Consider the following 25,911-nt stretch of genomic DNA (forward strand, 5'->3'; position numbering starts at 1 on the left):
AAGTCATGGCTTTGTGATGGCCACTCCAATACCTTGACTTTACTTAAGCCATTTTGCCACAACTTTGGAAGTATGCTTGGGGTCATTGTCCATTTGGAAGACCCATTTGCAACCAAGCTTTAACTTCCTAACGTCTTGAGATGTTGCTTCAATATATCCACATAATTTCCCTCCCTCATGATGCCCTCTATTTTGTGAAGTGCACCAGTCCCTCCTGCAGCAAAGCACCCCCACAACATGTTGCTGCCACCCCCGTGCTTCACGGTTGGGATGGTGTTCTTTGGCTTGCAAGCCTCCCCCTTTTTCCTCCAAACATAACAATGGTCATTTTGGCCAAACAGTTCTATTTTTGTTTCATCAGACCAGAGGACATTTCTCCAAAAAGTATGATCTTTGTCCCCATGTGCAGTTGCAAACCGTAGTCTGGCTTTTTTTATGGCGGTTTTGGAGCAATGGCTTCTTCCTTGCTGAGCGGCCTTTGAAGTTATATCGATATAGGACTCGTTTTACTGTGAATATAGATACTTTTGTACCCGTTTCCTCCAGTATCTTCACAAGGTCCTTTGCTGTTGTACTGGGATTGATTTGCTGTTGTACTGGGATTGATTTGCACTTCGCACCAAAGTACGTTCATTTCTAGGAGACAGAATGCGTTTCCTTCCTGAGCGGTATGACGGCTACGTGGTACTGGGGTGTTTATACTTGCGTACTATTGTTTGTACAGATGAACGTGGTACCTTCAAGCGTTTGGAAATTGCTCCCAAGGATGAACCAGACTTGTGGTCTACAACGTTTTTTCTGAGGTCTTGGCTGATTTCTTTTGATTTTCCCATAATGTCAAGCAAAAAGGCACTGAGTTTGAAGGTAGGCCTTGGAATACATCCACAGGTACACCTCCAATTGACTCAAATGATGTCAATTAGCCTATCAGAAGCTTCTAAAGCCATGACATTTTCTGGAATTTTCCACGCTCTTTATAGGCACAGTCAACTTAGTGTATGTAAACTTCTGACCCACTGGAATTGTGATACAGTGAATTATAAGTGAAATAATCTGTAAACAATTGTTGGAAAAATGACTTGTCATGCACAAAGAAGATGTCCTAACCGACTTGCCGAAACTATAGTTTAACAATTTGTGGAGTGGTTAAAAAACGAGTTAATGACTCCAACCTGTTTGTAAGTCGCTCTGGATAAGAGCGTCTGCTAAATGACGTAAATGTAAGTAAACTTCCGACTTCAACTGTACCTGTACACTGGGTTAATGGGAGGTAAAATTACACCAAAGGTAAAGCACTGCCATAAACTAGGATCAGCACAGGATTATTGCAATTCAAATTAAGCCACCATGAATAACACAAAGACCATGTTTGTCTTTTGTAATGCTTTTATTCACTGGTTTAAAAAGAACCATTCAACATTCAGCTGGTTTACCCAATATGTCACTTAGGCTTTTCCTTCTTTAGTTATCACTTTTTCGAATCAAAAATGTTCATACCTGCACCAGTGGATTTCCCATTTGCAGATGTACTGTACGTATCCAATGCTATGCGCTCACTTGAGACAAAGTTGACAGAACACACCTGTCCAAATATTTTAACATTTAGCAAAAGTGGTAAAACCATCTTAAAGCTTACAAATGTTCATAAATAGAACCCGGACATATGTTGCATAAGAGTATACATTAATGTATTGATATATACAAATACGCAGTTATTTTTTTCCCCCGAAAGCTTATAAGGACACAGCCTAGGTGTTCGCACTGCTCGTGCCCCATGGTGGCCACCTGTAATGCATGACTTATTTTGCAATAAAATATCCTGATTTTAAACAAATGCACAACATTCATACCACTTAAAACTGGGGCCCGCTGGCCAGTCTCATAGAGACCATGTCTGTAACCCACGGTAGCCTTTGAAACAGTTTGGCTTCCGAAGAGTCAAGATCTTAAAACAATCACATTGTTATTTCCATTTGTAAGTGACAGAAAAATAAAAGCCACTGGAATATATGCGTTTGACTTGGCTGTAATGCAAGTCAGCCATTAAGAGATGTGCCTTGTTTTAAGCTCACCTCCCTCCTGACCCCCACAACAGTGAACCTGTTGTATGATAGTGGTGCAGGTTTTTAATAACGGAATAAAACAAAACAGAATTCTCCTCACTCAGGTCTCTTGACTTCAAGCGTTTACACTCTTAATAAGGCTGGTATGAGGTCATTTAGCCGTAGCTTTCGCAGCACAATGAGGTTCTACAGGTAACTCTCTGAGATGGACCTGCCCTCAAGCAGCTCACTGTCGCTATATAGCTTCCTCCTTTTCAACAAGAGATGTGGATTGTGATTGCATATAAAATGTCAAGAACAAAAAAAAAAAAAATAAATGAGATCCAACTGATTTGGAAGCTGTAATAACCCAACTGGTATTTTTCTACAGAGTATATAAAGAAAATACCTCCACTACTATGACTTAACATGCAGAGTGAGACTGGGCTGCACAACCACTTCTATATGACTTCACACAGCAAACCATGTTTTCATCAAAGACCAATTGTGCATCATTTACTGGATCCAATTACCCCTAAAGAAAATATTTTTGAAAATACATTTTATACGGCCATTTTCAGTTGGTTTTTAACTCCCCAGTGGAATGTTCCTTACACGTCTCATAGCAGCGTACAGGGCTGAATGAATCAACCAAACTTGATTTTATCTATACTTAAATGACATTCACTTTTCACAATGAAACTGGTGAGCGAGAGCTCTGTTGTTGACCAAGCCACAGCATAGCTGTGCACCACATGTGGTCCAACTTCACCCAATATTCAGTAGGTATATTTCTAGTAGTATTTGTGGAGGAGCAGTCATAGTAGTACATTTTGGCTGATCAGCCATTGGCCCTGCCCTATGCCAGCACGTGGGCACTTCATAAGGGTCGTTTCACACAGTTATCTTTGGCAGCTGATGCAGACACGCTGACAGACCATTTTGTTTAATCCAGTGACATGTTGGAAAAAAGATTCTTCCTAACTTTCATCATTTATTTTTTTTAGGCATGGAACACCTCTCCTCCTCAACTGACAGTAACCCTGAGAAAGGTTGTTTCCTGCTCACTGGTGAGAAAGGGGCACACCATACACCCCCTTCTTTGATGTATGCACTTTTGAAACTTTACACACACACACACACACACACACACACACACACACACACACCCGCCCCCCAATGCGGAAATGAGATATGCTTTAACGGTAGTCAAATGCTATACTAGACAATGAATGGTGAACTGGAAATGAACAACAACAAAAGAGCGAAAGCTACACTGGATTTAGGCACAGCATTAGGATGTTTTACACATTGTAACAATTGACTGGCATTTGTCATCCTCTAACAAGGTCTTACACTACCCCTGCACAGCACAAACAAGTTAACTCCAAATATAGAATATTATCTACATCCTTTTTGGTGTGGTACTAAAAACAAAGGTAAGAATCCCTCTGTTAAAGGAATATTGAAACGATATACATGTTATCACTTCTCATGGATCAACCGTAGATAGACTAAGTTGAACCTTGCATGCAGGCTCATATCTTACTGCCACAACTAAACAGGTTAGCAGTGGATCCCATAGGCTGATCATTACATTGTTTGAACCGATGCCAGCTGTTTCTAGGCAAACTTTTTTTTTCTCAATATACAGAACTTTGCATACAGTGTTTCTCTTCCTTGACTAAAATGGCTGGCTTTGGTAGTACCAATGAAAGTTACGGGCACGGAGGAACACAACAAATAGTAATAGCCGACCGACAGCTTCACAAGTCACACAAGATCAAGAGAAACCTCTTTTCCGGAATGTTCCAACGTCTCAGCAGCACAGAACAACCACAGGTCACCTATTCCAAGCACTACTGCGTTATCAGTCAAGACTGGCTCCCGGAGCTTTACAAGCAACAAAAAAAGATATGCATATATAAGGGGAATTCTGGATAGCAGACAACTTTACACATTAAAAAAGGTTGTTAGCTTCATATTTACATTCTACCACTGAGCAATCAACCTCAGATTCTCTCTGCTACTCTGAGCTCTAAAAAACATCAAATACACGATAGAAAACGCCATTAAAAGTATTTTCACAGACGCACATCAAGGATGTTAACTTTTAAAAAGGTTAAGAGGAAACGAGAAGGCGCATCTAGAAAAATAAAACCAACAACCTCTGGTGTGCGTAGTGTTGGAAGAGCTCTTTCCACAGTATTAGTATCCAGTCACACCACCACGCACACTGGCCCGCAGATCAACAGAAAGCTTTATATTAAAAGAAAGCCTTCAATGGACAAATTTACTGAAAGTGCAAAAATCCTGAGATTTGGAACAAGCAAGCACATACTTCCCTCCATCCAACATTCAGATGGTGAAACACTGTGGCCCTGGAATCAGCCAACATAGCTGTGAACAAGAGAAACATGTGCAAGGAGTAGCTTTTTGCCATTCTTTAAACACCTTAAATCTTAAAACAAATGTACGACTAAGTTTGTTTACCCCATGGTAAAAGGGGCAGATTGGATGGCAAAAACTATTGATACTAGAAAACAAAGGGTTTTCCAAGGCAAATGTGAAGAAAACTGTATTAGACTGACAGACTAACTGATTGTTTCATAGTATATACATCCTCATCATCACCATCTTCATATAATCATGTTTTGCCCACCTGAGACACAGAGGATTCTTCTGAGAACAAACTGCAGCGTACGACTCGCAATGCTAACCCCTGACTTAAGTACTGCAGCAGAACGTAGGAAACTCAGTGTGGAAACCAATCATATCCCACCTCTGGGTTGAGAAGAACCAGCAGGATCTTAGTCCCGTAACATAGCAACAACATCATCTCCAAAACACAAAAGTAAAGAGCAGACAGGATCTTGCTAGGCTGAGGGGGGCCTAACCACACACTCCATCAGCACGGTCCCTCCCTCTACCGAAAGACTACTAGACTAATCTCCCATTTTAAAAAAAAGTGCACAAACAAGTACACAGGATTCCATCATTGCAAAAAGCCAAGGTGGATTAACTGATAACTCAGCACTTGCTAAGATAAAACACAAAGCAAAAAATAAAAAAAATAAAAAAAACTTGCAATACAACTAACTAAACTAGCTGTGTAGAAAAGCCCCCTTGCAACACCAATTGCTCATTTAGCTACTAAACAAATATTTGACTATACTCTCCTAATCATAAGCAGGATATATATAGATAGATATAAATATAGAGCTAATATTGATAAACACGGCACATAGAGGATAAGTTCATGCTACAGAGAAGAAAATAAACACAAATAAAAGATAAAGTATGTAAATGAGATGGGACCTATAAGGTGATTAGATCATCAAGACAAACACTCAGCATGTGCAGCAGGCAAGATCAGACCAGGGTTGTGTTCATTAGGTCATTCAATGGAAAACTTTGTAACAGAAAATGTGCATTGCTTATTGGTGAAGTGGGGTCCCTCCTGTTTAGGTCTTGTTTTCTTTTGTTTGATGCCTAATGAACACGACCCAGATGGCTGCCCGGTCTGGCAGCTGCAGCTCTAGCCTACATGCCCAAGCTGAAGCTCTGCATCTCCCTGTGGAAGTGCTGGGTGGGCTCGCTGAGGACCAAGTTGGAGTCCATAGAAGGGTGCCAGACGCGCCCCAGGCCCAGGGACACCTCCTTCACCAGGTTGTGGATGGGGTCACCTTCCATGAAGACCCTCTGGTCTGGGTCGAAGTCGATGCTCTCCTCGGACACAGCCAGGACCTTGAGGCTGGAGCCACGCAGACGGGAGATGGCCACCAGGTTATGGGACCACACAGTGTAGCCTGTAGTGTTCAGACAGAGGAGAATCACATTGAACGCCACTGTCGAAAGAACATACTGGATACTGAATGTAAAACAACTCCATTTGATCTGTTCTATACATATGAACATGCTGCCAATATGACCTCTATAATACACACACACTAGACATTAGGGCTGTCCCCTAATTTTTATTAGTCGACCAAGATACTGTTCTTTCAACCAATCGATAGGTCAATTTTAAAACATGTATTTTTCCATATACTGACACATCCTATGAGTTTTAATCAAATCAACTATATGCACTGAGCTTGTCTGATGCTTTAAGCAACCCGTTTGTTGAAATAATTAAGGCAAATGACTAGAGGGAGTTTGACCGCAATTGATTTGATTGTGCCGGACCTGGCTCAGACATGCTGCGCTGTGTAAAAAAAGAAAGAAAAATAAGACAGCGAGTGACTGACTAGCTCCTGTTGTCTCGCTCTCCTCACTGCTGCATCGACACCACAGAACATCAACAGTGCGCTGTCCGTGTTGCAGAAGCTGCAACATAAATTGCCATTTCTGACTGAAAAATTGTGTTACCGAAATCCCTAATTTGTTTAGGAAAAATATTCCCTCAACCCTTGCTCTCTTTAGGTGACCAATAGGGCTTGACCTACAGCATATCATAATAACATCAATAAATTGGTTAGAAACTCTGAACACGTAACAGCAAATCGGATGCAGAGGACTTGACAAGTAAACTCGAAACAGGATAATGTTTACTTGTTGCTTACTGGTAAAGGGGAAGTCAGATGTGTGGAATAAATTTGACTAGTTGTGGAAAATACTGAAGATCAAGAAAAATGAGGTAAGGAGCAAGCGCTGCAAGCATATTATGTGTGCCAAACAGGTGCTGTTAGATTACAATATAATTTCTCTGACCGTTTGGAACAATGTAAACTACACAAAATAAATTATAAGTGGACCAGAGAGTTGGTTGAAAATTCTTAAAAACTTAAACGCTTGATTGCATTTCAAATCATGAATGACATGAATTAATAAATTATTGATTCATGCAGTAGCCTATTTACAGTGCCCTTGACTTTATCCCCCGTTACGTTACAGTTGTATTCTAAAATAGATTAAATAAAAACATTTGCTCAGGAATCTACTCACAACAGCCCAAAAAGACAAAGCGAAAACAGGTTCTTAGAAATGTTTGCCCCCCCCCTCAAAAAAACAACGAAATACCTTATTTACGTAAGTATTCAGACCCTTTGTCACACCTGTTTATATAAAGGTCCCACACTTGCTCAATTTCAAGTCTCATAGCAAAGGGTCTGAATAATTATGTAGATAAGCCATCTGTTTTTAATACATTTGCAAAGATTTCTAAAAACCTGTTTTCACTTTTTCATTATGGGGTAGTGTGTAGCTTGATGAGGAAAATGTTTTATTGAATCCATTTCAGAATAAGGCTGTAACGTAACAAAATGTGGAAAAAGTAAAGTGGTCTGAACACTTTCCGAATGAACTGTAAGTACTGAAATATAGGCCCAAGTTACGGTATTTATACTAAACAGGATGCACTCTTAGACCTACAGCTCAATGGTGGTTATACAAGGCTGCTATACTAAGCCGACTAATGAGAATGAAATTACTTATTATTATCATCATCATCATAATAATAACAAGGAGATCAAGGAAAAAGGGCCAATTGTGCGCCGCCCTATGGGACTCCCGGTCACAGCCGGTTGTGACACAGCCTGGGATCGAACCCGAGTCTGTAGTGACACCTCAAGCACAGCAATGCAGTGCCTTAGACCGCTGCACCAGTTGGGAGGCTTATGGATGATTTATAAAGTCAGGCACATTAGCAGTTAGGCCTATATACCTAATTAAGTTGGGGTTTCCACTCTTAATTTTCTTGGACAATTAAGGCAAAGTCTGTTTTCTCATCTCTCCTAACTTCGCTGCTACCTCCACAGCATTGTTCTCAACACCATGCTGGTTAACTATTACGCACTTAGCAACATGGTCTAGTAAAAGACGCCAATTCAACAGTGTACTGATGTGTTTCAGAACTGCGGACAGTGACTACTATCCAAAGTGTGAGAGGGCGCAGTTGTTAAAAACATTTGATTTGTGCTGCACCATTGTTCTTACATAATATAACCATATACAGTTTCAGTAGCACATTTTAGACTGCTGGACTGTGTCATCCCTACGGCTTCCACAATGGATCAGTCCACTCAGACAGATGTCTTGTACACCATGATTTTTTTGTTGTTGTTGCTACTCGGTCGACCAGCAGCCTATCACCCAAAACAATCAATCAACCAGTCGACTAAATGGGGTCAGCCCTACCAGACATTTTATTTGTATTTTTTATTTTACCTTTATTTAACTAGGCAAGTCAGTTAAGAACAAATTCTTATTTTCAATGACGGCTTAGGAACATCCAACTGCCTTGTTCAGGGGCAGAACGACATATTTTCATCTTGTCAGCTCGGGGATTCGATCTAGCAACCTTTCGGTTACTAGTCCAACGCTCTAACCACTAGGCTACCTGCCGCCCCACATAACATTACTCCCAGAAATAACCAGCAATAAATATTTATATCAGAACATCTTGTAGAACCCATGCCATTGGAAATCAATCATTTCCATTAAAATGTTAGGCTACACTAAAAGAGTGGTGAGCTATGTAATGCTAACATCTGGACCAGGCTCACCGTGGATGACCAATACAGAGAGGTGTACACAGCGCCAGGCCAGTAGGACCAGCGGGTCCTCGTTTCGGTTGATGCCAAGGTCAGGGAAGCCGGTGTCATCCCTCATCAGGACGAAGTGGCTCAGGGTCTTGTTGTACTGCTGGGCAATGAGCTCCAGGGTTCCGTCTGTGACCAAGGTGGAGTAGCTGTCCAGGTGGATCCTCTCCAGGGGCAGGCTTGGTTTTAGCACCCTCAGCAGGTCCTGGCTGCACACATCCAGTGCCATCACGTAGACCCGCAGGTTAGCGCTGCGTTGGACCAGGGCCTTCCAGTCGTCCTCACTGGCGGTGCCATCGAGCGGCTTAGCCTTCAGAGCAGCGCCGTTGAGCATCAGGGAGAGGCGGTGTAGCGGAGCACGGTCTCCTCCAGCCAGTAGGTGGCTCAACTCAGAGGTGAAGTCACAGAAGTCGAGGGCCAGGGAACGCAGGTGGACCAGCCGCTCCAGCTCCACAGGGGAGACCAGGCAAGACAGCTGGTTGTCCAGCAAGCCAAGGTGCTCCAGGGAGCCTGCACTGGGGTTGGACAGAGAGGCCAGGGAGCATGGGGTCACCACACCCAGCATGAAGGCGGAGGACAGCCACTTTATCTTCCTGCTGTTAGACAGAACCTCCACTAACAGCTGTTGGATCCTACCCCAGCCCAGAGGAAACACAGAAAGTTTGAAAACTTTTGACATTTTTCTCTGTTCCATTTCTGCAAATAAAGGCCTACTCACTGACAATGAATACATAAAACAAAACCTGTATGGGCAGAACAGAGATCCTATTAAAATGACCTATGTGTTCTATGTAATTCTATGAGGCAGAATTTCAACTTAGAACAGTTTGTACTGTGATTTTGAATGATTGTGAACCTAAGTATTTTGCTGTGCGACCTCGAAGAACAATCAGGATCCTAGCTTTATTAACTCAAATAATTTTCATTGTGTTCCTAAATTTCTTTATGTGTGCTGACATTTTTCAATTTAGGCGCACACATGTTCCTTGTAAAAAAGGTTAGTGTAGAGCCCTGCTGTATGCCCTTTTGTCGCCCTGGGTAAGATGTAGCCTTGCCTAAAAGCTACTCACTCTTTGATTTTCTTGCCTCCTTGGTCAACCTGCTGGAGATAGGCACTGTCCAGAATGCCCTCATCCTGAATGCATGTATCCCCATACAGACTCAGCTTCTGGAGATTTCTGAGAGAAGGAGCGAGAGAGAGCGAGAGGTGGGTGGGGGGCGGGGAGAGAGAGATATGAGCTTTAGTCAAAACCGGACACAAATCAGCCATAGTGGAGGTCAGTGATAGTATGTTCTAATTGTGGTCTGCAACAAAGACAATCAAACAGTATACATGTTGTCACCAATTTGCCAGAAAGCCTCTGACAATAAATCCCTTTCAACATCACACACTGGTGTCCACCACAAACCTAGCAGCTAGACACCACAAACATAGCGGACTAAATTCCACTCCATGGTGACTTCCTTCACCATTGAACGGAGTTTGGTACATTACCACAAACCCAGCTTCCCGCATTTGATTGTGCCACTAAATCTCCCGAACTCTCTTACACAAGTGTGCTGTAATTGAATGAACACTGGAATTAGTTATCAACAAAGAAATGCCTCAAGACACTTTTAAGCCATCTCTGTGGCAGTGCAAGTGTAACTTTTCAGGACATAAATGTGTCTAAAAGATATTAGCATATTGAAAGTACATGTTTGAAAAGGCAGAGTTGCATATCACCAGGGTTGGGGAGTAATGGATTACATGTAGTCCGTTACATGCAAGTGATTACAAAAAAAACGAACTGTCATCCATTACCAGCAAAAATATTGTAATCAGATTACAGATACTTTCGAAAAACTAGATTACTTTAAGGATTACTTTTAAATTCAGAAATGATCTTTGACACTTCTGTTCTCAATGACATTCAAATCAGCAATGAAAAGGGTGCAAGTTTAAATTTATTCAACGTGTGAAAGTCTGACCGTAAGTCAGAGACCACTATGATGACAAACCAAATGTATTTGATGGATCGCGGGAAAACAGCAGGAATATGCTTTTGTAGGCTACAGTCCAAGCTATGTCTTCCATGCCTAGAAGGCCAGCATCCCGGAGTTGCCTCTTCACTGTTGCTGTTGAGACTGGTGTTTTGCCGGTATTATTTAATGAAGCTGCCAGTTGAGGACTTGTGAGGCGTCTGTTTCTCAAACTAGACAATAGCGCCTACTTGGTAGTGTGCACCGGGGCTCGAGGTGCTCGACCAGTCGGCGAAAGCCAACATCCCCCACGACCGAGAACGGTTGATTGTCAAGGGCAATCAATTCCATTATCTTGGCTTTAATGGGTTTCGCCTTTGAGTTGTCTCGCTGAAATGTTCTTACTCTTTCAAATGACTGCTGGACTTGAACTTGTTTAGTTGTTGGAAGTGTGCGCTTAGTTTTTTTCTGCTTTTGTTCTAAGTAGTTGCTGAATGTCTGGGGGTGATGCACTTTCAAATGACTAATTAGGTTTGTGGTATTGAACGATTTCACTTTCTCCCCTTGGGAAATAATAGCAGCACAAACGTTGCATATGGCCTTCCTGTTATCTTCCTTTGAAACTTCAAAATAGATTCACACAGCAGACATTGTGGGCTAGGTTAGGAATGCTGTTTGATCAAGGAGGAGAGTGATTTAGTGCTGCATCAGATGACTTGGCTTCCACAATACCCCGACCTCAACCAAATTGAAATGGTTTGGGATGAGTCGAACCGCAGAGTGAAGGAAAAATCAGCCAACAAGTTCTCAGCATATGTGGGAATTCGTTCAAGACTGTTGGAAAAGCATTCCAGGTGAAGCTGGTTGAGAGAATGGCAAGAGTGTGCAAAGCTGTCATCAAGGCTAAGGGTGGATGCTTTGAAGAATCTCAAATATATTTTGCTTTGTTTAACACTTTTTTGGTTACTACATGATTCCATATGTGTTATTTCATAGTTTAGATGTCTTCACTATTATTCTACAATGTAGAAAATAGTAAAAATAAATCCTTGAATGAGTAGGTGTTCTAAAACTTTTGGCCGGTAGTGTATATCCATTGATTATTGAAGAATATAATTTAAATGCCTCATCAGCTTAGTTCATCTGTCACACTCCATGAGAACCCAAAAATATAAGCTTGTTTTTCACCAATGTTTGTTAACATTGGAAATTTAAACAAACACTGGATAAAACAATAATTTTGATATCATGGATGGTCAGTCCTTGCATCAATAGCTCTGTCTACTAATCTGGGAGTGGTTACATTTCTCCAGGCCCATCGCTCAGCTTTTTACCAAAAACAGAGGTGGGGCGACCGTTTTGTTATTGTTTCATCTGTGGATTTGCCCTTTAACACAACTGCATATTATCAATATATCAAAGTGTCGCCAACAAAAAAGTAAACAATAGGCCTATAGCAAATGCAGCATATGGCATTCATTTTTCACATGTAAATAGCACTTTTCAATAGTGCTCAAAGCATACCATTCCATGAGCGCAGCATTTATTTTTCAACTCGAATCAATGAGCCCAATCAATCCTCCATGACAACAAAATCATAAACAGTAGGGATGGCTAATAAATCCTTAGTTTTGGGGTTATGCTCAAGTAAAACAATTTGGCTAATCTATACTTCCAAGTCCTATTCTTGAAGATCACGTAGTATAATTGGAATGACTGGAATTCTGATAGACTTCGGTTATTAATGTAAAGATATAATTAAATCGTATTATTATATGTAGTAGAAAGCGATGGGTTAGAAGAACCCTAAATAACCAACACATAAAGTAAAATGTAGCATCCATATAAGGCCAGCTATGTAAACTTTAACATGTATTTATGCTGCAATAGATATCGTTCAATTGGTAACATACATTTTTGCATTCTTCATATGCATCTTAAGGGGAAGTCATCTAAAAGTAACTTCATGTAATCAGATTACGTTACCGAGTTTGGACAATCCAAAAGTTACGTTACTGATTACTATTTTGGACAGGTAAGTAGTAACAGATTACATTTAGAAAGTAACCCACCCAACCCTGAATGACAACATGCTGCCAATGTCATTGTTGACCTCAGTGGTTGAGCCTAGCTAGATTCCCTGAGCATGACCACCACTGCTGCTGCATTGTTGTTCAAATGTCATTGAAAAAACTCCTTGCAACATTCTTTGCACAGCAAGCAGAAAAACAGACTTCAAACTGACATGCCTTTTCCAAGTAGTTAGATTATAGCTTCAACAGACTGAAAACCACACAAGTAGCATAACGTTAAGCAGAAATCGGTAGAGTAACGACATGACCCGATTACGTAATGATAGTTTGTTTATAGCTAGGCTAGCTACTTAACGTTAGCTGACTACGACCCAACAAACACTCAAATTGACACGTATGGAGTTGCTGACTCAATTTGCTTTAAACATGTATTGAATAATTGTAGTAACTATCCAACTACCTGTTATTTCGAATACATCCGAGCACACACAACACCTGTTCCAAATAGGTGATCCTTGCGTCTTTCCAGCGATCAAGCAATTGAGGGTCGCGTTCTACAGGTTCTACCCTGCCCTCCACTCCGCTCAGTGGGTTTAGATATCCGTCCACAGGGGAAACCTCGAGATGTAGCTCGCGCACGAAGGAGCCAAACTTCCTCATGAGAAATTCTAATCTTGGGGTCTGTTCGGAGCCAGAGCCTCCCCGGTTTGCACCACCTCCGACACGCAACTTCAGCTCCGTCCAAAGCGATGGGTAAAACAGACACTCCCTCCAGCGAGAGCACACGGACGAGGCCCGAAGCTTGTCACTGTCGGACAAGAATGAAAATATATGGACGATAAGCTCGCTAGGTAAAGCCATGGCTCCGACACCCCCGTACAAAGCCATGGCGCAGACCACTAAACTACGGTATTAATCGCGGACAGAAAGTGTAAATATAACCGTTGTAAGATTGTGAGACAACAGTCCAGTTCCGGTACTCGCTCTCCTTAAAACTAAACATCCAGCAGATTTGCGTTCAATACTATTGGATTATACCACTTATGACTACGTGGGGATGAAAACAATATTCTGCAACGTTCCACTTTTTGAAAACAGGCCGACATCATTTATGTTTAAGTTACATATTCATATGTTTGATCATAATTTATGTTTAACTTATATATTCATATGTTTGATATACTTTCATTTTCTGTAGAATATGTTGTTCATTTAGTTGTCACCTGCAAATATAGTTATTTTATCAAACCATTTGCAGTAGTGGTTTGGCCCAATTACTTATTTTTGCCATACCTCTCAAGTGCGCAAGGGGGAGAACTTTTACTGCAGTTGAGTCCTCCACATAAGATGGCATTTTATTGAATTCTTTGCCCACGACAAGACCACCTCGTTTTCTCTTTGCCGTTATAGTGTAGGCTACCATATTATTGACCTAACTAGCACAGCCAATGCTGTAGAAATGTAAAAGGAATTATTTTTCACGGACAATATCCAATAGCAGATACCTTCATCACATTTAGGGGTATTTGATTGAATGCCATATACACATATTTGGTTGCATCCAACAATTTCTTATCTGTAAATTGATGGAATGGGAAAAAAGAACCAATCAAGTCGAGGCAGGAATCATGGTGTAATTGAATGCCGAGTTTGAAATGAGAAGTGCATCATGTAGAGAAGGAGAGGCAAAAATGGCATCTTTGGGCTGGATGGCCTGTAAGAAAGAGGACCGGGAAAAAAATGAGGAAAGTGGAACATGAGTAAATATGGAGTGGGGGATTGCACAAGCCTGCAAGATCTGATGAGGGAGAAAATGTTGGACAAGGAAAAAAGAGAAAAGTGGAACATGTTTTGAGTGAATATGGAAAAGAGGATCATACAGAACTTTCGGAAGAGCTACAGAAGAAAATTGAATGTAACGAGAGTGAGGATGAAGTACCTGCGGTGAAGAGCGCCGAGTTGGAGCCTCGTCCCGATGATGACAAGGATGATTCTGGCCCAGTGGGAGTGAGATTTGTGGAGAGAATGGATACTTGTATTCTGGCTGATCCATATGTGGTTTCAGGTTGGATGGAAAAAGAGGTTTGGAGACTGTTGAGTTGGTGAAAGTAACTCAACAGTGATTTATTATGTTTCTTCCATCCAGAGGGAGAGGGCGCTCCGGACCATGCGATTAGGGACAAGAACTGTGACTTGCTTTGCTCTTCGGAGCAGGGCGCTGTTGAAAGGCGTGATAATGTGGGTGGCATTAAGTATTGCGGAAGATCAGCTGAAATGGAAGATTCCTGGTGTCTGTGAGGCCAACCGTTTGGTGCGATGCAGACCCGGTGGAGAGCGTGGTGAAATGGAGAAGACATTGGCTGTTCTGCTGAGTTTTGATGCAGAGTCTTTGCACAAGGTCAAGTTAGGATGTGTTAGTTATCCCGTGAGAGTTTCTGTTCCGAAAATACTACAGTGTTATAGGTGCCAAGCTTATGGTCATGTCGCAGCAGTGTGTAGGAGGGAGATTCCTAGATGTGAGAAGTGTGCAGGAGGGCATGAGATTAAGGAATGTGTAGTATTGGTGGAGAAAGTTGTGTGTGTAAACTGTGGGGGTGCCCATGGCGCTGGAGATCGGAGGTGTCCGGTGTCAGAGTAGTACTCCAGGCGTCAGAGTAGTACAGAAAGTGTCATATGCTGAAGCAGTGAAGAAAGTTGTAGAGAATGATGGGTACAGGGTGAGAGATCCTGATGGGATTCCTGTGAGTAGGCAGAGACCAATAGAGAGGGATGGGAATAACATGTGCTTCAGTAAGGTGGGTTTCTTAGCATTCATAGCCATGGTTGTCATCTGTACTGTAGAAATGGAACATAAGTCACAGAAAATAAAGGTGGTGGTGGCAGCTGCAGAGAAGTACTTAGGATTGTGAGGTTGTACTGCAGAAGACTCGCAGGGAGTGTTGAGTGTTGTGTTCTGTCCTCCCAGACCATTGACCTGGAGTAGGATTAAATAATGGAATGGGGTGGTGAGTTTTTTAGTGAGGGTTAATAGTTGGCAGGGTAATGTTCCCTTTTCCCAATTTTGTATTACCGGAAGTTAATGTAGGTAGGCCGTGACTGGCCTCACATTCCAGTACAGTAGGTAGCAGTGTATTCCCGTAAAAGTTGGTTGCGATCCGCCAACCCAATACCGAAGAAGAATGGACAAAAGTAGTGGTGAAGAACGGAATGAAAAATAAGTGTCGATAATTGAAGGGGATGATAGTATATGAGACAAGGATTTGTTTCTTGTTGGGATGCGATTTTTTGAAAAGGGTGATTATCTGGGAAATCAGTTTGGCGTCTCGAAGACGGTGAATCGTAGCCTATGTTAGGAAAAGTAAAATCAAATCAGAGTGACCAGGCGTGGGCTTGTCCCTGATTAATTGTGTGTCTGAGGAACAGAGCAGTGGGCCTCACAAGAATCGAATCACCCGAAGTATCATGCTTCAAACACCAGAATAGGGGCAGGGCACCTGTTCAGGGAGTCATCTCTGGGTTGTCAATGGAAACAGGAAAACCTTGCGACAAGAATCACAGGTGTGGTTAGTGCCCATCACTTGACCTGCATGGTGGATGGAAGAAAATTTGTCGGTTGTATTTTTTTGAATTATGTCACCTTTTGTTACCGTTACAGGTTTATTCTAAAAATGTATTAAAATGTTTTCTCATCAATCTACACACAATACCCCATAATGACAAAGCAAAAACCTAAATACCTTATTTTCATACTGTAAGTATTCAGACCCTTTATGAGACTCGAAATTGAGCTCAGGTGCATCCTGTTTCCATTGATCATCCTTGAGATGTTTTTACAACTTGGAGTCCACCTGTGCTAAATTCAATTGACTGGACATGATTTGGAATGGCACACACCTGCCTATATAAGGTCCCACAGTTGACTGTGCATGTCAGAGCAAAAACCAAGCCATGAGGTCGAAGGAATTCTCCGTAGAGCGCCGAGACAGGATTGTGTCGAGGCACAGATCTGAGGAAGTATACCAAAACATTTCTGCAGCATTGAAGATCCCCAAGAACACAGTGGCCTCCATCATTCTTATGTGGAAGAAGTTTTGAACCACCAAGAGTCTTCCTAGAGCTGGCCGCTTGGCCAAACTGAGCAATCGGGGGAGAAGGTCCTTGGTCAGGGATGTGACCAAGAACCCGGTGGTCACTCTAACAGAGCTACAAAGTTCCTCTGTGGCGATGGGAGAACCTTCCAGAAGGACAACCATCTCTGCAGCACTCCACCAATCAGGCCTTTATGGTAGAGTGGCCAGATGGAAGCCACTCCTCAGTAAAAAGCACATTACAGCCTGCTTGGAGTTTGCCAAAAGGCACTTTTTATATTCACACATTCAACAGACATTCAACAGACATTCGCCAAAAGCCATTTTGTAACGCCCTGGCCATAGAGAGGGGTTTTTGTTCTTTATTTTGGTTAGGCCAGGGTGTTACATTGGGTGGGCGTTCTATGTTCCTTTTTCTATGTTTTTGTATTTCTTTGTTTTGGGCCGTGAGTGTGGCTCCCAATCAGGCACAGCTGAAGCTCGTTGCTGCTGATTGGGAGTCACACATAAGGAGCATGTTTTTTCCTTTGGGTTTGTGGGTAATTGTTTCTGTCAGTGTTTTGTACCAGACAGGACTGTTTGCTGTCGGTTCACTCTTTTCTTGTTTTGTATAGTGTTCATGTTGTTTACATTAAATTCAAATAATGAACACTAACTCCGCTGCACCTTGGTCCACTTCTTCAGACGACAGCCGTTACAGAATTACCCACCACCAAGGGACCAAGCAGCGGAAGAGGGAGGTTCGGTCAATGGAGGAGACGCCGGCCAGCAGACGGGGTCGCTGGCGTCGGTCGAGGAAGCCCGGAAGACACCCCCAAGAAAATTTTGGGGGGGGGCTAATGGGGTGGTCCGGAAGGGCAGAGGAGGAGCCCAGACCACTGCTCTCGTGGGGGATAACGGCAGAGGAAGAGAGGAAGATGATGAGGCAGTTGATTGAGGACCTGCAGATGGATGATCTGGAGGAGCCTTGGTATGCGGAGTTGCGCGCTGTGTCGCCAGTGCGTCCGCACAGCCCGGTGCGTCCGGTGGACATGCCCAGCACATGCCGTGCTAGGAAGGGCATCCAGCCAGGACGAGTGGCAAAACCGGCTCCACGCTTCAGTTCACCAGTGCGTGTTCACAGTCCTGTCTGGCCCGTCCCTGCTCCCCGCACCAAGTCCACAGTGCATGTTCCCAGTCCTGTCCGGTCCGTCCCTGCTCCCCGCACCAGGCCCAAGGTGCGTGTCCACAGTCCTGTCCGGCCCGTCCCTGCTCCCCGCACCAAGCCCAAGGTGCGTGTCCCCAGCCCTGCCAGTCAACAGTCGTCAGAGCTGCCCGCCAGTCAACAGTCGTCAGAGCTGCCCGCCAGTCAACAGTCGTCAGAGCTGCCCGCCAGTCAACAGTCGTCAGAGCTGCCCGCCAGTCAACAGTCGTCAGAGCTGCCCGCCAGTCAACAGTCGTCAGAGCTGCCCGCCAGTCAACAGTCGTCAGAGCTGCCCGCCAGTCAACAGTCGCCAGAGAGGTCAGACTGCGCTGAACTGCCGGAGTGGCCAGACTGCGCTGAACTGCCGGAGTGGCCAGACTGCGCTGAACTGCCGGAGTGGCCAGACTGCGCTGAACTGCCGGAGTGGCCAGACTGCGCTGAACTGCCGGAGTGGCCAGACTGCGCTGAACTGCCGGAGTGGCCAGACTGCGCTGACCTGCCCGAGTGGCCAGACTGCGCTGACCTGCCCGAGTGGCCAGACTGCCCTGACCTGCCCGAGTGGCCAGACTGCCCTGACCTGCCCGAGTGGCCAGACTGCCCTGACCTGCCCGAGTGGCCAGACTGCCCTGACCTGCCCGAGTGGCCAGACTGCCCTGACCTGCCCGAGTGGCCAGACTGCCCTGACCTGCCCGAGTGGCCAGACTGCCCTGACCTGCCCGAGTGGCCAGACTGCCCTGACCTGCCCGAGTGGCCAGACTGCCCTGACCTGCCCGAGTGGCCAGACTGCCCTGACCTGCCCGAGTGGCCAGACTGCCCTGACCTGCCCGAGTGGCCAGACTGCCCTGACCTGCCCGAGTGGCCAGACTGCCCTGACCTGCCCGAGTGGCCAGACTGCCCTGACCTGCCCGAGTGGCCAGACTGCCCTGAACTGCCGGAGTGGCCAGGGACGCCCGCCAGCCCGGTGAGTCCGGTGCCTACGCCTAGGGACAGGCCTCTGTCATGTTTCCCCAGCCTGGTGAATCCTGGGTCAGTGCCGTCAGAGCAGCCAGGGTCGCCCGCCAGCCAGGCGCAACCATCGCCGCCCGCCAGCCGGGCGCAACCATCGCCGCCCGCCAGCCGGGCGCAACCATCGCCGCCCGCCAGCCGGGCGCAACCATCGCCGCCCGCCAGCCGGGCGCAACCATCGCCGCCCGCCAGCCGGGCGCAACCATCGCCGGCCGCCAGCCGGGCGCAGTCAGTGTCGCCCACCAGACCTTCGGCGCGGCCAGGTGCGCCACCGAAGAGGGCGACGTCAAGGGTGGAGCAGAGGCCACGTCCCGCACCTGAGCCGCCGCCGTAAGAGGGCCCACCCGGACCCTCCCCTTCAGAGTCAGGTTTTGCGGCCGGAGTCCGCACCTTTGGGGGGGGGTACTGTAACGCCCTGGCCATAGAGAGGGGTTTTTGTTCTTTATTTTGGTTAGGCCAGGGTGTTACATTGGGTGGGCGTTCTATGTTCCTTTTTCTATGTTTTTGTATTTCTTTGTTTTGGGCCGTGAGTGTGGCTCCCAATCAGGCACAGCTGAAGCTCGTTGCTGCTGATTGGGAGTCACACATAAGGAGCATGTTTTTTCCTTTGGGTTTGTGGGTAATTGTTTCTGTCAGTATTTTGTTCCAGACAGGACTGTTTGCTGTCGGTTTGCTCATTTCTTGTTTTGTATAGTGTTCACGTTGATTATATTAAATTCTAATAATGAACACTAACTCCGCTGCACCTTGGTCCACTTCTTCAGACGACAGCCGTTACACATTTAAAATTGTAAAAATCAATAACTAACTCATTGTCACAGAAACATAAAAATAGATATAGTTTATTTTATAAATGTCTAGCACACTTTTACAACCTTTGTTTTGAATACAAAATCCAGTTTTGATGGAAATACATAACATCTATAAAATGCCATTTAAAGCTAAATAAATCAATAACGTTTTCACTGATTATGACAGAAAAATCTAACTAGGTATGATTTATTCTATAAATGTCTAGCATACTTTTACAACCTTTGTTTTGAATACAAATTCCAGTTGTTTTATAGAAATACATAAAATCTATAAAATGCAATTTTAAACTGTATAAGTCAATAATTAATTCACCGTTTGTCACAGAATCATCAAACTAGGTATGATTTATTCTATACATTTCTAGTATACTTTTACAACCTTTGCCTTGAGTAAACATTCCAGTTCTGATTTGATAGAAATACATCAAATCTATAAAATGACATTTAAAGAAGTATAAATCAATAACTAATTCACCGTTTGTCACAGAAACATCAAACTAGGTATGATTTTTCTATAAATGTCTAGCATACTTTTACAACCTTTGTTTTGCGGGAAAATTGCAGGTTTTAATTTTATAGAAATACATAAAATATATTTACATATTTCTGTAAAATCAAAACTGGAATTTGTATTCAAAACAAAGGTTGTAAAAGTATGTTAGACGTGTATAGAATAAATCATATCTAGTTTGATGATTATGTGACAAACGATTAATTAGTTATTGATTTTTACATTTGTAAATAGCTTTTGGCGAATGTCTGTTGAATGTTCGAATGTGCAAATATGAAACCAACTTTACCTCGGTTCTTCAGTGACCATAGAGTTGGGACACCCATTAAAAGTCCCATCTTCAATTTTATTGAGGAACATTCCATTGTTAGTTAGTACTTCAACACTATCAAAATGAAATGAATGTTGTAAAAGTGTATGGTCTAAATTACAGCAGCATTTCTTAAAGAGTGGGTCGCCGCGGACCTGTTAATGGTGGGTCGCGACGTAAATGTATAATTATTTAATTAATTACTGGAATTTATTTGGCCAAGTGCAACTGCGCTCTCGGTTCAGTGCGCTCTCTGCTCAGTTTGGCAGCTGCGCGAGTGGGAGAGGGAGATGCCCGTGTGCTTCTCGGTTTACCAGATCTTTTTTCTGCAGTTTGGTTGAGGATCACTCCGCGACCCACACGCTGCAGCGCTGTGGTTCAAGCCACTGACTTGTTATTCCCAGTCGCCATCATGAAATGGACTCATGCTGGCCACAAGTTCTGACTGAGCTCAATCGTCATGAAACGCAAATACAGTGATTACTTTTTGTCTCTTTCATACAAACTTTGAGAAATAACGAGGAGCGCCCACAATGTGTTTTGTGTGGGGAAGTGCAAATTAATAACGACACGACCAAACATCCAGGCACAACATGACGGTAAACCCAGGGAGTTCTTTCAGAACAGGGCAGAATGCTTCAGGAAACAGTGCTTCAAAAGTGGAAAAGTAAGTCAACTAGCAAGGCATTGTTGTAATTTTATAACAGGTGATGATATGCAGAAATAAGGGAGTACTATCTCTCATAGTAGTAAATGTGAGTTTCTCTTTCAAACAATCCACTGGCCTTGTAACTTTACACAGCGAATAGCTAACGTTAGCCAAAGCAAGCTAACTAGCTACTGATAGTGCAACCCTAAGAAACAGTACAGATGGAGATAAAAAGAATTCAGGCCTACTGTACATTTAAATGTAAAAATAATTGTTGAAAACAAGTCTAGATTGGAACTGTTGCTGTTAAAATACAAGTAATTTTTATTCTGAACTGGAATAAACTGATTGAAGCAAGATGCTTTATGAGGCAAACACTCACACAGTTCTGGGTTGCTCATCTGCAGCAGGAAGCAGTCTCCTGCCTGACTGAGAAAGCAGTAGATGTTCTGATCCAGTTTTGCACCACATACCTATACAAGTCAGGGTTCTCAAGTACAGAAACGGTGTCAATGCTGAGCATGACCTCAGTGTTGCACTATCAAAAACTGAGCCCAGAATAGACATGCTTGTTGAAAACTTCAACCAGCCACACACCTCTCATTAGGATTGTGTTTTCTGGTCTACATCTGTGTGATGTGATCAATCAGTTTATTCCAGTTCAGAATAAAAAATATGTATTTTAACAGCAACAGTTCCAACCTAGACTTTCTATCAACAATAATTTATACAGTAAGAATTACAGTAGGCCAGAATTTATCTGTACTGTTACTTAGGGTTGCACGATCAAAAAGCCTGTGTGTGTGTGTGTGTGTGTTCTGTATTACATCGGTGTGATGTGATCAATCTGTTTATTCCAGTTCAGAATGAAATTATTTATTGTATTTTAACAGCAACAGTTTCAACCTAGACAGATATGTGTTTTAATGGGGAAAAATAAACATGAAAATATATTTACCTTTTCGCCCAAAACTTTTGTCCTTTTGTAAATGTTACGAATTTTAGTTACGTTGCCAATTCTTGTTGCCGAATGTATTTAATTATTTAGTTCTCAAACTTGAAGTCGAGATATGCCAATGATGTTCTGCTTAAAATGTATGTAGTTCTTGTCTATTGATGTTCTGTACTTTGTCATGTTATGTGTGGACACCACGAAGAATAGTTGCCTTTGCAAAAGCTAATTGGGACCCTAATAAAATACCAAAAATACCATTTCGAAAATGAGGTGTTCTCCGCGAAGCAGAATACGCGCCATCACACTCCCTCATCTGATTGGTCGGGTAGGCGAGCCTTCTGATTTTGTGGCGGTGGTAACTCCTGAAGCCCCGCAGAGAAGTGTGATCACTGAGCTAATAATGGTGCGTTCAAAATAACTGGGACCTCGAAAAAATACGACATCTGTGATCTTCAGGTCGGAAAGTCGGAGCTCTAGAAAGAGGCCCGAGTCCACATGTGAATTTCGAGTTGGATTACCGTTCAAAATATGTTTTCCAGTCGGAGTTCGTTTTTTTCCAAGTTCAGTTGTCTTGAACAAACAAAAGTTGGAAGTAGGACACTTCCGAGTTGATCTGAACGCGGCATAAGACCGGCGTCGCTGTATCTCTCTAATGTCATCATCTCTTTGGGGCAAGCAATGGACACTGAAAAGGTGTGATTATTCAAATGTTATACCTGTTCTCATGAGTTTAGCCAACCAAAAAACGAATGTGTGTGTGTTTTTTTAGCTAGCTAGCTAGCTAGCAACTTCATTGTACTGTAACGTTAGCCTCAGCAGCTAGCAGCTGGCTAGTAGCTATCTAGCTAGTAGCAAGCTGTCTCGAACAGGTATAAATGTGTGCATTCTGTAGCCAATTCGTTCACAATTGTACATTTATACGACATACATAGCTAGCTAGCTACCATAGTAACAGCCACTAGCACTCTCATTAGCTACGGTACGAATTAAACACTCACAGAAACTGCTTGAATAAACATGCTGCGTTGGAATGTTTTCATTCAAATGTGTGACAAATGTCAACAATCCTAATGTAGCTGCTAATCTTTCTAGTAGTTAAATTATGATAGTAAAATTCCGTTTCTACCAGCTGTATGTAACCAAACACGTCTGGAGAATGAACTGTTGTTATGATGATTGACAGAGCTCCAATATGGTGAAGGAGTTTGAGAGTGTGGAGCTGGGAGACATGGGGATGAAGAAGCAGAAGGTGCCCCGTAGGACGATTTACTTTGCCAGTGGCGAGACCATGGAGGAATACAGCACAGATGAAGATGAGGAAGTGCAAGTTTCTATCGCTGTTAAGACCTCAGCTGACCCGGTTGGTTTCTCTGGACTTTACTCCATGACATGCACTTGAATAGAATTAATAATTCCCACATTTTGTTAACTTTGTTTTCTTATTGTGTCATGTTTTTGATACAGTCCAAGTTGAATTGGGGTCCATACTTTTGGTTTCACATGTGGAGAGTGGCAACCTCCACTATTTCAGGTAAATGTGGTATTTTGTATACTACACTCTAAAGATAAACATGTATGATGAGTGACTTAAAATGTAGCCTATATAAATTGAGTGCTCTGTGTGTTAGTAATACTGTGCCTCTGCCTTGTGCTTTTTACTTTCAGTTTGTGACTATCTTGGGGAGAGAATGGCCTCATTGTTCGGAATTACCTCACCCAAGTACCAGTATGCTATTGACGAGTACTACAGAATGAAAAAGGAGGTTTGTTGTTGTCTTGTCTTTGTGGAAAGCATCTATTTACAGACCTTGGAATGCTTCATTACTTCTACTTTGTTACTACTCCATGATGTAGTTTGTAATATCCCTGTTTTTCATTCATGTTGTGACTGACAGGAGGATGAGGAGGAGGAGGAGAACCGGCTGTCTGAGGAGGCAGAACGTCATTTTGAGGAGGAGCACAACCAGGAGATCCAGCAGCCAGCCATGGAGCAGCCGGAGGGCAAAGCCTCCTTCGTCAACGTCAGCTTCGAGCTGGATCAAGATCCCACACCTGATGCCAACAGATGTCCTGCCCCCATCCCCACCTAACAGTTCATTTAAATAGGTGTTTCCATTTCTCATTTCACGATGTAGCCTTTTTTTGCTGTAGCATAGAATTCTTATTATCATATTGATTTAATGATGAATCCTCAACATTTTTTTCTATCGTGTAGTTTTCTTATTTTTGCCTAATCGATCATGCTGCGTTGTAAATATGCATGAACTTTTGTGTGCAATGAACATTGCTGTGTGTCAGTGACAATGAATGAACACAGGGATGATATCTGATTCTGATTTTAACTATTTGCAGGTTTAAGAAATGTCTTTGATTTATTTTTTCAGGTACATAACATTGTTATACAATAAGTCAGCAGCTATTTTCAGCCAGTTAGCGGCGAGATAAGTTACCTTTTTCTAAAACTATTCCAGATGTGCACAATGTTATAGGAATAGTAAAGATTTATTTGAACTGAAAATTATTTATATTCCATGGCCAACCATAAATATATTTTCATTTCAGAATGACCACAAATGTTACTGTGTTACTATGAGAAGTTATGCACAGTGCTTTTCAGAGTCCATCAATTTAATGTTGGGATCTGTCCCCAGGCCTTTAATGTAATAACTTCACACGTTGCTCATTGGCATCTGTGCGAACACTTTAGACATTACTGTTGTCCAATCAAAGACATTTCTTAAACCTGTCGTCCAGGGCCGTATATTTAGAAATACAGTGAGCTCCAAAAGTATTGGGACAGTGACCATTTGTTTTGGCTCTGTAATCCAGCACTTTGAATTTGAAACGACAGACTTTTTGTACATGGTCCCCTAAAATGGGGGAACTAAAAGTATTGGAACAAATTCACCAATGTATTTGGTCCGATATTCCTAACACAAATTGGGCACAAAATAATCTGAAACACAAAACAGCAAATGAATCCAATGCTTGATGTAATCATTGTGTGCTAAGAATATGGGACCAAATAAACTTTTGATACACATAAGTGAACTTGTCACAATACTTTTGGGCCCCTAAAATGGGGGGGAGGAAGAGTCCATGTACAAAAAGTGCTGTCATTTCTAAACGGCTCATATGGATGAAAATACCTTCAAATTAAAGCTGACCTTCTGTATCAAAAGTGCTGGAGTACATAGCCAAAACAAAACACACTGTCCCAATACTTTGAGCTCACTGTAACTCTGCTAGAGCTGACCTTATCTGCTATTGTCCCTTCTCAGTGTACAGGGCTTGAGAGGGATGCCTAAGGTAAAGCCAAACATGTTTAATGTTAAAATCTGCTACTCTTTTGGAACGCAGTATTGTCAAGATAACTACTTTTTACCGTGTGTAAAATTGCTTGTTTCATTTGAAAGCTTTTTATAAAAATACAAAGAAATGCATGAAATGTATGCATTCACTACTGTAAGTTGCTCTGGATAAGAGCGTCTGCTAAATGACAAATGTAAATGTAAAATAATTTGAGTAAAATATATATTTTCTTTCTATATGAACTGTACATTAATAAACATTTAAATTACATACAACTGTCTTGCCTAGTCCACAGGAGTGTGTGTCAAGAATCTTCAACTAACATACAGTACATTCGGGAAGTATTCAGACCCCTTGACTTTCCCACTTTTTTTTAACGTTACAGCCTTATTCTGAAATTGATTTTTTTTTTTTTTACATTCCTCAATCTACACACAATACCCCACAATGACAAAGCAAAAACAGATCTTTAGAAATGTTTACAAATGTATCAAATTAAAATAAAAA

The 25,911-nt window shown here is 42.7% G+C and overlaps 2 protein-coding genes across 3 annotated transcripts; one reads left to right on the forward strand and one right to left on the reverse strand.

The window, feature by feature from the left end:
• Positions 1-1,368: 1,368 nt before the first annotated feature.
• On the reverse strand, positions 1,369-13,603 carry LOC115172398 (F-box only protein 33). Its single transcript, XM_029729811.1, has 4 exons — positions 13,040-13,603; positions 9,655-9,762; positions 8,549-9,216; positions 1,369-5,851 (listed from the first exon to the last, which is right to left on the reverse strand). The coding sequence occupies exons 1-4, from the start codon at positions 13,465-13,467 to the stop codon at positions 5,586-5,588; spliced, it is 1,470 nt and encodes a 489-aa protein (XP_029585671.1). The 5' UTR covers positions 13,468-13,603; the 3' UTR covers positions 1,369-5,585.
• A 7,139-nt stretch (positions 13,604-20,742) lies between these two features.
• On the forward strand, positions 20,743-25,676 carry LOC115172399 (protein FAM177A1). Of its 2 annotated transcripts, none has more exons than XM_029729813.1 (5): positions 20,743-21,155; positions 23,276-23,452; positions 23,557-23,623; positions 23,758-23,855; positions 23,988-25,676. In XM_029729813.1, the coding sequence occupies exons 2-5, from the start codon at positions 23,285-23,287 to the stop codon at positions 24,180-24,182; spliced, it is 528 nt and encodes a 175-aa protein (XP_029585673.1). In that variant the 5' UTR covers positions 20,743-21,155; positions 23,276-23,284; the 3' UTR covers positions 24,183-25,676. The 2 variants fall into 2 exon arrangements, with proteins under 2 accessions (XP_029585673.1, XP_029585672.1); XM_029729812.1 differs by lacking the exon at positions 20,743-21,155 and adding an exon at positions 22,090-22,785.
• The last annotated feature ends 235 nt before the right edge of the window (positions 25,677-25,911 follow it).

Source organism: Salmo trutta, chromosome 33 (genome assembly GCF_901001165.1).
Source record: "Salmo trutta chromosome 33, fSalTru1.1, whole genome shotgun sequence".
NCBI lineage: Eukaryota > Metazoa > Chordata > Actinopteri > Salmoniformes > Salmonidae > Salmo > Salmo trutta.